At 47.3% G+C, this 13,270-nt stretch overlaps 1 protein-coding gene across 1 annotated transcript in view; it reads right to left on the reverse strand.

Moving 5' to 3' along the window:
* FBXW8 (F-box and WD repeat domain containing 8) overlaps positions 1–13,270 on the reverse strand; it is a 99,523-nt gene that overhangs the window by 35,458 nt on the left and 50,795 nt on the right. The window contains exons 6-7 of the mRNA XM_063144037.1: positions 2,648–2,844; positions 2,326–2,535 (exon numbers count right to left, since the gene is read on the reverse strand). Of these exons, the coding sequence (XP_063000107.1) occupies positions 2,326–2,535; positions 2,648–2,844 (407 nt within the window). The remainder of the gene's footprint in view (positions 1–2,325; positions 2,536–2,647; positions 2,845–13,270) is intronic.

The raw sequence follows: 13,270 nt of genomic DNA on the forward strand, positions 1-13,270 counted from the left end.
CTGGCTTCCTCCTACTCCCGAGATGGACTCTAAGAATGGGGAGAAATTGGGTTCATGTTTTTAAAGCAAACTAACCAAATTCGCATTTCCTCAACTACTACATAAACCAGCACGCAACTATCCTTTGGGTTTCGCCCTTCTCCCAATTCTGCGATACGGTGCTCCAGTTAAAAACATATGTACAGAAATAAACACGTCCAGAAATAGCATACAAAATGGTATCTATTCGGGGAAAGCGCTTGCAAAAATTGTATGTACTGGGGAAATTGTGTACAAAAATGTGCACAACTCTTTCTTGTGTATATGAAAATGCATACAGACTTTTGCACATTTTAAAAAAAAAAAAACCCACAAACTTATTTAATCATTTATTGATTTGATTTGGACCCTGCCTTTCCACCCAGAAAAATGGCACTCAAGGTGGCTAAAAGTAAAGAAACCAAGATTTAAATAAACTTATTTAGAACAATCATAAAAATAGATTTAAGAACATTTTTAAAAATCCAGCATCCAACCCAAAAGAACCTGCTTCAGCAAAAACCAGCTTACATGCCAAAGGGATGCTTGGATATAAATGTTTTTAACTTCCAGGGAAGGAAAACAAGGAAGCAACCAGCATAATCTCTCTCAGCAGGAAGTTCCAGAGCATGGGAGCAGCAACTGAAAAGGCCCTGTCCTCCCATCTCCACCAAACATGAATCTGACAGCAGCAGGACTGAGCGATAAGCCTCCACAGAAAATCGTAAAACTTGGACAAGCTTGTATGGAAGAATGCAGTCTTTTAGGTACCCTGGTCCCAAACAAAATGAACTTGAATTTGAAAAGAAATGCAAATGCTGTAGAAAGCTAAATAGATCTATCTGTACATCTCAAATAGATCCTGCTTCTGCATCTGGGAGGCTGCAGCAAAGTGGAGTTACGCCCTCAACTCCAATCTTCGCAATCTGCCGCTCACCTGGGGTGAGTAGCAGTTGTCCCTAGGTGAACACCCAATTTGAATTCCGAGATCCATGAGCAGCCTTGGGTGAATTAAACCTTACAGGCATTGCTTGCCACTCACGCAAATAGCACCCTGCGGTTACATACCAAGTAGATCGCAAGCTGAATATGAGCCAAGAGTGCGATATGGCTGCAAGAAAGGCAAATGCTATTTTGGGCTGCATTAATAGAAGTATAGCTTCCAAATCACGTGAGGTACTGGTTCCTCTCTATTTGGCCCTGGTTAGGCCTCATTTAGAGTATTGTGTCCAGTTCTGGGCTCCGCAATTCAAGAAGGATGCAGACAAGCTGGAGCGTGTTCAGAGGAGGGCAACCAGGATGATCAGGGGTCTAGAAACAAAGCCCTATGAAGAGAGACTGAAAGAACTGGGCATGTTTAGCCTGGAGAAGAGAAGATTGAGGGGAGACATGATAGCACTCTTCAAATACTTAAAAGGTTGTCACACAGAGGAGGGCCAGGATCTCTTCTCGATCCTCCCAGAGTGCAGGACATGGAATAACAGGCTCAAGTTAAAGGAAGCCAAATTCCGGCTGGACATCAGGGAAAACTTCCTGACTGTTAGAGCAGTGCGAAGGTAGAATCAGTTACCTAGGGAGGTTGTGGGCTCTCCCACACTAGAGGCATTCAAGAGGCAGCTGGACAACCATCTGTCAGGGATGCTTTAGGGTGGATTCCTGCATTGAGCAGGGCTTTGGACTAGATGGCCTTGTAGGCCCCTTCCAACTCTGCTATTCTATGGTTCTATGATTCTATGAGCTGTTTCAGAGCTTTTTTTAAGGATGCCAGGTTTGACAGGCAGTACCAGCAATTAGGTAGAAATGATCTCCCTAACAGGGAAGGTTAGGATGATGGAGAGTAAAAATGGAAAATTGCTGGCACTGTCAAAAGTGCTATAGAAGCAATAAACAAGAGGTTCAAAAAATACAGAGTCAACCGTGAACTGACAACAATTGATACCCTTTAGAACCAGGCTGCGCAACCTCTTTCATCCCAAGGGCTGAATTCTATTTCAGAGAAGCGCTTGGGGGCTGCATTTCAGCGGTGGGCCGGGCCAAAATGCCAGCATGTTTTTGCTTATAGTTCTTACCACCAGTAAGTAAGCCTTAGAAGAGGCGTTTCAACCATTTAGGAGGGGGTAGGAGAACTACACAAAAGCCTTGAACCGCTAAACGATCAGCAGTCAGAGAAAGGGGGTGGGGCCAAGGGAAGTGGGAGTGGCCAGACTGGGACCCCTGGAGAGCCAGATTTGGCCCTGGGGTTCTGCACCGTTGCCTTAAAAAGAGGCTCCATGTTAAACCCTTTATGGGACCAGAGGAGTGGTATACCTTGTTGGTCTCGTTGATCAGCCAGCCGAATCCTTTCACTCCAAACGCCGTCTCGCCGGCCGAGACATCCAGGCACGTGACAGGCTGGCCGTAGACAGAATGCAGGACTTTGGCCGGCTCTCCCGCCTTCAAGAGGTAAACGACCTCTTCCGCGGTCGCTACCGCCACAGGGCAGCCCGTCACACGGGGCACCAGGCAGAGCGAGCCCACCTGCAAGAGTTCGGAGGGTTTCAGAGGCTGCAAGGGAGCCAGGTTTTCAGCCTCATCTCCCTTGTTTTGCTAGCTTGACCTTCAGAGTGTTCTGAACACTCGAGGGACTCACCAGTTTCTGGATTTCAAACTCCGCAGCCGTCGCCCAGTATCCCTTGTCGTTAGCGCTTTCCACTTTGACCTGGAAGGCGGACGCCGTCGCGATGGCTGCCCCTTCGGTGGAAAGGGCCAGGGCTTGTATCTTCTGATTGTGCTGGTAGCGATGGATTGGCTCACAACCCGCCATCAGGCTCCAAACCTTGATTGACCCTGCAGATGAAAGACAAAAAAATGGAGATCAGAGGGGAAAGGGAATCTCATTCATGCTTCTTTTACCCCAAAGTCAGTCGGGCCAACTTCATCGAAGCAAGATGTCTTTTGTGAAGTACTCCAGCCAGAGGCTTGGGCAGAGGAGAAACCCCAGCAAACAGTGAGGCTTCCATCTCTCTAGAGAGGACACATAAGAAGCTGCCTTATACTGAGTCAAACCACTGGTGCATCTAACGTAGTACTGGTGACACTGACTGTCAGCGGCTCTTCGGGCTTCGAGACAGGATTTCTTCCTAGCTGGGTGGCAAGTGCCACCAAGATTCACGGCAGAAAAGGGCTACCGAGAAACAAAGGGATGAACATGCTCAGGTTTCAGAAGTACAAAAGGAAGTATTTTAAGAATACCTAAGGCTGCATCCCTTGCATCCTGCTCCCCTCCCCACTCAGGCCTGTACCCAACTGTGTCACTCCGTTAGCGTAAATGACGTTGCACCATGTACATTGATGGTGCTATATAAATAAATAATAATAATAACACTAGCGGAAACTACGTTCTGAACTACGCACCAGAGAAGAATCCAACTAAAGTTACATCTGCACAATCACAACTGAGCAAGTGATTGGGCATCACACTTCTGCAGCCCATTGTCAACTCGCTGTGCAAACCCGCTGCACGGAGCTCTTGTGCAAACTCGCTCTGCAACCTGGCTGCACAAGAGTTGTGTGCAATGAGTTTCACAAACCTAATGCACCGCCCAAATATAACTGGTTGTCCAAGCATAACGGGCGACGGCTTGTGCAACGGATACCACGGGGTGCTATAGGAGTTGAAAATCAAAAAGTATCTGGGTTCGTACTTGGGTGTGAATTAAAAAGTACACAATCTCCTCCTATTGATTATAGCATGTTTATGTGAGCTTTTGAAAAAGTATACATTTTTATGCGTCTTTTTTTTCCTAATGTACGCATTTTTTTTAAAAAATGCATTTTTCCCTCCCCCTGCAAGCAGCCTCACTAGGTTGGGAATGTACAAGCTTTGACTTTGCGCTCATGCTCGGGTCCAGGAGGTAAGCCCACGGTAAATTCTGAACTTAAACGAACTGAAACAAATTTTCCATGCGTCCCTAAGTTGCAAGTCCCACATTTCCACCCTATCCTTTTAGCTTGCTACACAGGGAGCTCTCCATGGTCCTGATCGTCAGCTGCCTCTCCTGCACCTTTCCACTCCCAGGCAGAACATCTTCACAGGCCCAGTTACAGAATGCAATTGCCAGCCTTAGGCCGGGTCTGTACATAACATTAACCCATGGTTTAGGTCGTTGAATTCTGGGTTGTTGTGATATGTGAACCCAGCCGCACTAACCACAAGCAATTCAGAAAGCGCACCCTCGGTTTGTTGTTGGGTTGTGAACTGTTTAAACCGTGGGTGGTTGTTATGTGTGAACCAGAACAATGGGTTGTTCTGCAGAGCTACAGAGGTGGCCCATAAGAGCAGTCAAAAAGCCAGCCTCTCTACATGGCAGTACTACAGCACTGCAAGGGCATTTGGGACATAGGGAGGGAACAGCCATAGGAGAAGCAAAACAAAGGGGGGGGGGAACTTGGTTTGTTAGATCATCTCAAGTGTAGAAAAGAAGGGAAAAGCACCACAATACAGATGCGGAAAGAGAGACAAGCTCTGGTGCTGGTAAAACAATCTTTTCTTTAATAAATTCTTCTTTAATAAGCTAAAAAAAAGTCCTTAAAACCACAGAGAGAGACATTTTTGGAGGGTCTGCCCGAAAGAAAAAGCTGAGAACTTTTTAGATATTGTTATTTTAACAACTTGTGTTTTCCTTCAGCTCCTGAAGGATTTAATCCAAAATGTGCCGAGCTAATTAAGGAAGAATTTATTAAAGAAAAGATTGTCTTTACCAGCACCAGAGCTGTCTCTCTTTCCGCATTTGTTTGATCAGCTGCCAGATAATCCCTGGGTAGGGCAACAAAATATGAGTTAACCACGAGTTAAATAACCCATGGGTTAGCATTATATGCATTAGCATTATATAGTATTCCTCCACAGCCGTTCAGATGTTCAAGCAAGACTGGAGCCGGAACCACTATTTCCCTGGCCAGGAGGAGCAAATAGGGAGTTACCCATTCCCATAAAGTTTGGGAAGCCCCTACCAGGCCCCCATGAAAGGCCAACCATGTCAGGTTGCACATGCTGCTCTCACATCCCAAAGGAAGCAAAGCCTGAGCATGGAAATGAAACGGCATCCGAACAAATTTAAACGGATATTTATGTGCACTCCTGCAAAGATTATTTCAGTGCCCGGGAAGCACTCCCACGCCGTGAAAGAATGCTGGCAATCTCAAGAGCGGCCTAATGGCACACCCTCTGAATATTTATGTTCCTCGTCGGGGGTGAAGAAACCATCACAAAAGCCATTTCGGGGATGTTGGTTTATTATTATGATTATTAGGGATGCATATTTAAATTAATCTATTTTCCTAAACAATTAGCCACCTCGTTTTGCGCGCACGGAGCCAAAACTCCAATTAGGCTTCCATCAAAGTGCAAAAGTCCCGACTACAAACTGCCCCCGTGGGGTCGTAAGGCGCTCGGAGTACGATTTTTCCAAATGTACATTGAGGCATAACGGTAATAACACTGATTGTTTGAAAGGTAAACAACAGCTAAACTGGTTTTGGTGGGGGGGGGGAAGAGAAAACAAAACACACAGAAAAACAGCAGCCCACAATAAAGCCCGATGAAAACATGTTAACACCTTTATAATGAACATCAGATGCAGCCCTAACAGCACAGCGGAAGTCAATCGTTCAAGTCCAAACCTCCTTCCAAAAGGAGTGGACTCTATGCCCTGGCCAACATTTTAGCTTTGTTTCGTAGTGTTTGTTTGTTTATTCGTTCAGTCGCTTCCGACTCTTCGTGACTTCATGGACCAGCCCACGCCAGAGCTTTCTGTCGGCCGTTGCCACCCCTAGCTCCCCCAAGGTCAAGTCCGTCACCTCCAGAATATCATCCATCCATCTTGCCCTTGGTCGGCCCCTCTTCCTTTTGCCTTCCACTTTCCCTAGCATCAGCCTCTTCTCCAGGGTATCCTGTCTTCTCATTATGTGGCCAAAGTACTTCAGTTTTGCCTTTAATACCATTCCCTCAAGTGAGCAGTCTGGCTTTATTTCCTGGAGTATGGACTGGTTGGATCTTCTTACAGTCCAAGGCACTCTCAGAATTTTCCTCCAACACCACAGTTCAAAAGCATCTATCTTCCTTCGCTCAGCCTTCCTTATGGTCCAGCTCTCGCAGCCATAGGTTACTACGGGGAATACCATTGCTTTAACTATGCAGACCTTTGTTGTCAGTGTGGTGTCTCTGCTCTTAACTATTTTATCAAGGTTTGTCATTACTCTCCTCCCAAGAAGTAAACGTCTTCTGATTTCCTGGCTGCAGTCAGCGTCTGCAGTAATCTTTGCGCCCAGAAATACAAAGTCTGTCACTGCCTCCATGTTTTCTCCCTCTATTTGCCAGTTATCAATCAAGCTGGTTGCCATAATCTTGGTTTGTTTATGTTTTTTTGAGGTTTAACTGCAACCCAGCTTTTGCACTTTCTTCTTTCACCTTCGTCATAAGGCTCCTCAGCTCCTCCTCGCTTTCAGCCATCAAAGTGGTGTCATCTGCATATCGGAGATTGTTAATGTAATCTTCCTGCGATTTTAACTCCAGCCTAGGATTCGTCAAGCCCAGCACGTCGCATGATGTGTTCTGCGTACAAGTTGAATAGGTAAGGTGCCGTACTCCTTTCCCAATCTTAAACCAGTCCGTTGTTCCGTGGTCTGTTCTTACCGTTGCTACTTGTTCGTTATACAGATTCCTCAGGAGGCAGACAAGATGACTTGGTATCCCCATACCACCAAGAACTTGCCACAGTTTGTTATGATCCACACAGTCAAAGGCTTTAGAATAGTCGTTAAAACAGAAATAGATGTTTTTCTGGAACTCCCTGGCTTTCTCCATTATCCAATCGAAGTCAATCGTTCAAGTCCAAACCTCCTTCCAAAAGGAGTGTACTCTATACCCTGGCCAACATTTTAGCTTTGTTTCGTAGTGTTTAGGCCATCCTAAAACCTGTACAAGTTCCTGTTTAGCCTACAAAGCTCATAGGATGGTCTTGGGTCTCTCTCTCTTGGTCTCTTTGCCCAACCTACCTCACAGGGATGCTGCAGAGATAGATTTGGGGAGGGGGAACACCATGCATAGTGCTGAATCAGACCAAGGGTCCATCTAGTCCAGCACTCTGTTCACACAGGGGCCAACCAGCTGTTGACCAGAAAGCCAAAAGCAGGACACGAGTGCAACAGCACCCTCCTGCCCATGTTCCCCAGCAACTGATGTATATTTATTTTATTTATTTATTTATTGCACTTATATACCGCTCCCATAGCCGGGGCTCTCTGGGCGGTTTACAGAAATTCTAAAATTAAGATAAAAACGAGTATACAAAATTTAAAATTCTAAAACACAGAACATACACACATAAAGCATTAAAAACCGTTAAAAAACTATACATGTGGGGGATTAAGATGTGCCGCCATATGCCTGGGCAAAGAGGAAAGTCTTAACCTGGCACCGGAAAGATAGCAGCGTTGGTGCCAGGCGAGCCTCGTCAGGGAGATCATTCCATAGTCTGGGGGCCACCACCGAAAAGGCCCTGTCCCTCGTTGCCACACTCCGAGCCTCTCTCGAAGTAGGCACCCAGAAGAGGACCTTAGATGTTGAACGTAGTGACCGGGGATATTCACGTCGGGAGAGGCGTTCTGTCAGGTATTGTGGTCCCAAGCCGTGTAAGGCTTTATAGGTCAAAACCAGCACCTTGAATTGGGCTCGGAAACTTACAATATGGAATGTTGTATAAGGAATGTTGTATATGGAAGCAGCAGCCCTTCTACTGTGTTTAGATCCCATGCCATGACCTGCTGACCTTTGCGGCTAAGAATCTAATGCCCAGAATTGCTTTTTTTCCTCCTTGCTGCCAATGCTCTTTCCTTTTGTGTTGTGCCTTTTACATTGTAAGCAGGGGCTGTACCCCATTCTGGGAGACTTTCTGGCTAAAGGGGGAAATGTTGCAAATAAATAAATATTTACATTAAAATGCAGCTCAGGTCCAGGTTATCTGAAAGACCGTATTCTCCCTTATGAGCCTGCCCGTGCTTTGAGGTCTTCTGTAGAAGGCCTTCTTTCAGTCCCACCATCTTCACAGGCGCGCTTGGTGGGAACACGGGAGAGGGCCTTCTCGGTGGCTGCTCCAGTGCTCTGGAACTCTCTTCCCGGGGAAGCTAGGCTGGCTCCCTCCTTGATGGGCTTTCGGAAGCAGGCAAAAACTTTTTTCTTCTGGCAGGCCTTTGGCGAATAGTCTGGGCCTCCGTCTATGCGAAGGACTTGTAAAATTGTCATGTATTTTAAATGTTTAATGTTTTAATATTGTAATATATTTAAACTTTTGTATATTTCTTTTCATAGGTTTTAAAACGTATTATGTTTTAAATTTTGTAAGGCCGCCTTGAGGCCCAGTATTGGGCAAGAGGCAGGATACAAATAATAATAATAATAATAATAATAATAATAATAATAATAATAATAATAACAACAACAACAACAACAACAACAACAACATTCCCAAAGTGGAACACAAGATGTAGTGTTGGCCACCGATTTGGATGGCTTTAAAAGGGGGTTGGATAAATTCCTGGATGCGAAGGCTATCCATGGCTACTAGTCCTGATGGCTATGTGCTACCTCCAGTATCAGACACCAGTTGCTGGGGAACATGGGCGGGAGGGTGCTGTTGCGCCATGTCCTGCTTGCGGGTCCCTGGTCAAGAGCTGATCAGCCACTGCGTGAACAGAGTGCTGGACTAGATGGACCCTTGGTACGATCCAGCCGGGCTCTTCTTATGTTCTTATGAAGCTATCTTATACTGAGGTGACACCGTTGGTTCATCCAGCTTAGTATTGTACACACTGACTGGCAGCAGCTCTCCAGAATTTCAAGCAGGGAATTTTCCAGCCTCCCTGGGGATGCCAGGAACTTTCTGCATGCAAAGCATGCGTTGTACCACTGAGTTATGCCACATCCTAAAAGTAAACACAGTAGCTCCATGAGCTCCTGTGAGTCACCAGGTGTGCCATTTCATCCACGCACCCACAGTCACACGTAGACTCATAGGAGCTCAAGGAGTCACTGAGTTTACTTTTGTGATACTACCACTCCCATGTTAACCCCCCTACATTTACAAGCGTACGCGTGGGACCCCCACTGCTGTTCCAACGGATGCAGCCATGAAGAGGGGTGTGTGCTTCCCATCACCTTTCCCGCTGTGTCATGAAAACTTTCCGCGGTGTAAATCTGAACCGGAGAGGGCAGCGGGTTAAAGCAAACAGTCCCATCCCATTCCACCACCCCCAACAAGGCTGTGGCTCTGTGCCAGAGCCAGGCAAGCATGGAGCAGATGGAGCCCTGGCAAGGCCCCGACGGCCACTGCATTAGCAGCATCTGCTCATTACCCAGAAACCCTTCCCCTGCTTTCTCTAATGCTCCAGGAAAAGCATTTTGATTTGATTCATTTCGGGTAAGGCAACGTGGAAGGCAATTAGTGGCAAAAAAACAACAAAAAAATATCAACCTGGAAGGCTGCCAGTGCTGACAATGGGAAACAAGGCAGAAGAAATAGGACGCCGGTCACTTGGAATTCAGAGCATCACAACTGTGGATTTGGCTGCCAAGTTTTGTTGGCCTCCCAGGTGTAGACGGAAGGCAGGCAAGGAGGAGCCGGTGTGCCCCGGTAGAGTTCCCATCTCTTTCTCTCTGCCTGCAGCTGATGGGAGGCTAGGAAGTTAGGAAGGAGATGTGAGTTCAAATAGCACAGACCCTCACGACTCTCTCTGCAAGAGCAAAGGAGGGATGGAGCGGCGGAAGAGACCTGAATCCATAGCTTCCTTGTCTTCAGTCGGACCACAATGGACCGCTTAACTTGTTGAGTCACAGGGAACGCAAGCGTTTTCTCTCATAGTTTGGGCACTTGTGAAAAACACATGGCTGTTCTAGTCAGGACATCATCTGCTCTGCTTTCCAAGTTTCTGGGCTGAGGTCTTTTAGATCCCTTTTGTAAACTGATGGGACCTGGAATTTTTTGCACACTGCCTTATCCTTTGAAGGAGATCATAAAGCTATTGAAAGGGACAACTGAGATCATGAGAACTTTGGAGCACTTGCCCTAGGAACAAGGCTCATGTTTGGGACTGTTCAGGGAAGAAAGAAGATTTTAAGGTTGGCCCTGGCAACAGATATATAAAATTAGTAACAGCATGGAACCATTTGACGGGATTATATTGTATGCCCTCAGACACACTGGTACGCTGGGTAGGCAACCTCCAGTTGGTCTGGCCTACAACTCCCATTTAGCCTTATCCACTGACTGGGAACGGCTATTCCGGATTTCAGACATGAGGATTTCCCAGTCGCACCTGGGGATGTCAAGGGATGGAACCTTGGACCTTCTACAAGCAAAGGTGTTCTACTGCTTACGTGCAATGAACATTCCCCATAAAAAGAATAAAACCCTCTTCTTTCTCCCAGACATTTTAATGAATGCTTCATCCTTGATGGATTTAATCTTATGCTGCTTTTCTCTGCTGTTTTTTTTTTTTAAAAAAAAAACCTGTTCATTTCATTTCTATCACTGATCTCTTTTTATCAATTGTATTTTGTGTTTGTCCAGCTGCCTTGCCGCTCTCTCTCTCTCTCTCTTTATCCATGAACCTAGGAAGCTTCAGCTACTGAGCAGAATCAAAATGTAATAAATAAACAAACAAGGAGATGCCTTACACTGTCAGACCCTTAATCCATCTAGCCCAGTATTGTCGACACTGGTCGGCAACAGCTCTTCAGGGAACTTATTTCTGTCTAAGCACGCATAGGATTGCGCCCTTAGCCTTGCAGTCTCGTGCAAGGATTAGGCTGCAAAGTACAGTGCAACCATAAAGAATTCGCATCTCACCGGCAGATAGGAAGTCCCCTAATATTGAGTCAGACCATCTAGACCAGTATTGTCAACACTGGTCGGAAGCAGCTCTTCAGGGTTTCAGGCAGGAGTTTTTCTAGCAGATGCCAGAGAACATCTGCATGCAATAGCAATGGTCAGTGTTCCGCCCCGGAGTTACAGACTCTCCAAATATATATTTGAAGGAAAGAATAAAAATCGCTTAAGTAAATTCCTTTCCTCCACCCCACCCCACCCCACCACGCTGTGCCATCTACTACTGAAATTTAGATTGTATGTTCCTCCAGGCAGAGACCTGCCTCTTGCTTATGATGCACTGTAAGCTAGGGCTGTGCTCCGCTCCGATTCGGATCGCGAATCTGGAGCGGAGCGAACCGATCCGCCTCCGCCAAAGGCGGATCCGAATCGGGTCGGGGAAGCTGCGGATCGAGGCAAAGCGGTTTGCCTCCATCCACAGCTCTGAATGAAGGTAAGGGGGGGGGGCTTACCTGGCACAAGCACCACAGTCCATGCAGCGACGGTGGCAGAGCCAGGTAAGGGAGCAGGGGGAGGGGAGGCTTACCTGTTTCCGTCGCGGTCCAGTGCAGTCTTCAACTGAGGCCCAGGCCTCAAAGCGGAAGCAGGCCTGCTTCTGCTTTGAGGCCTGGGCCTCAGTTGAAGTCTGCACCAGACCACGACGGAGGCAGGTAAGTGGAGGGGAGGGGGCTTACCTGGCTCCACCACTGCAGTCTGTGTGGCGACAGTGGCGGAGCCAGGTTAGGGGGCAGAGGGGAGGGGGGCTTATTCAGCCCCCATTTTGTCCCCCCTTCCCCACTTACCTGCCTCTGCCGCCCACCGCGGAGGCAAGTAAGTAGGGAAGGGGGGGAAATCTCAATCTGCCCCTCCGGATCTCGCTCCGCCGAGCAGAGGAGGGTCGGATTGACCCGAAGCAGTTTGGGCCTGATCAGAAAGTTCCAGATCGAGCCACGAAGCGGTCCGTGCACAGCCCTACTGTAAGCTGCTGTGTTCACAGATGGAACATTATAATTGCTGCTACAAGGACTGATTTCCCCCCAAACACAATGATTGCTCACACACAAAAAGAGAGGGGGGGGGAGAACGGAGGGTCGTCTCCATCGCATGCAGATTCCCCGAAAGGTTCAGAGCCATGGCTGCACTATCGATCATATATCTTCAGCGCTACATGTACAGGGTGGAAGCAAGGGACGCAATTGCTGGGCTGAACCACGGGACTCTTTGCTAAGCTGGCGGAGACAGTGAGGACGACGAGGCAGGCATTGAAGGAGCAGGAGCTGCCTGCCGGCTCCTCTATGGAGATTGGTTGCCAAGGGCATCGCTGCTTGAGCTCTGCTGAACGGGGAGGAAGCGGTGTTGTGTCAACGAATTTGCTAAGGATGGATTCAACAGAGGAGGCTGATGGTGCTAATGCAACCAGATGGCTTCTCTGCGTTGGTCACACACACCCCAGAAAGCAAAAAAAAAAAAAAAGAGGGGGGGGAGAGACAGCCGAGAAAACATACTAAATAAAGGCCTTGTAATCACTTAGGAAATAGTCAGCAAGAATTGTTTTGGATATTTTCTGCTGCACTGCTAATATATTCACCGAGGGTTCTTCTTAAGTATCTTTATTTTTTTAATGGGGGATGGAAGGATACCGCATAGGGTGCTGATACAGAAAGGGGGTGGGCCCATGGGAAGAGGACCTAAGGCTGATGGGGGAACCCCCTCACATGGTCCTTATTGAGGGTGACCACATGGAAAGGAGGACAGGGCTCCTGTATCTTTAACAGTTGGATAGAAAAGGGAATTCAAGCAGGTGTCATTGGTATGCATGCAGAACCTGGTGAAATTCCGTCCTCGTCACAACAGTGGAAGCTGCAGGAGCCCTGCCCTCTTTTGTATCTGGTCACACTAAGCAGGGCTCCTGCAGCTTTCACTGTTGTGATGCAAAGAGAATTTCACCAGGCGCTGCATGCATACAAATGACACCTGCTGAAATCCCCTTTTCTTTTCAGCTGTTAACAAATACAGGAACCCAGCCCTCCTTTTCATAGGGTCACCCTAATATTGCATGTTTTACGGCCCCTGGATTCCAGCTTCCCAATTTAGAGTACTGTAGGTGAACTGGGCTGCTCGGTGCAGAGTTCCTGCACATGGGGATGCCTCCATTCCTTTCGATGGAGGATATAGAATCAAGGGGTGCCTGTGCATTGATACTTTCTCCACTGAAATGGATGGGGAAGATTATAGGTGAAATCACCTGCAAAAATGCTCTCCCCTGGAGCAGTCTTGGTGTGTTGTCGGGCACTAGACAAGTGCTGAGCGAAGTGTATTTTTATAGATTCAAGGCATCGGGATACCTCTGT

This window comes from Elgaria multicarinata, chromosome 18, assembly GCF_023053635.1.
Source record: "Elgaria multicarinata webbii isolate HBS135686 ecotype San Diego chromosome 18, rElgMul1.1.pri, whole genome shotgun sequence".
NCBI classification, from domain to species: Eukaryota; Metazoa; Chordata; class Lepidosauria; order Squamata; family Anguidae; genus Elgaria; species Elgaria multicarinata.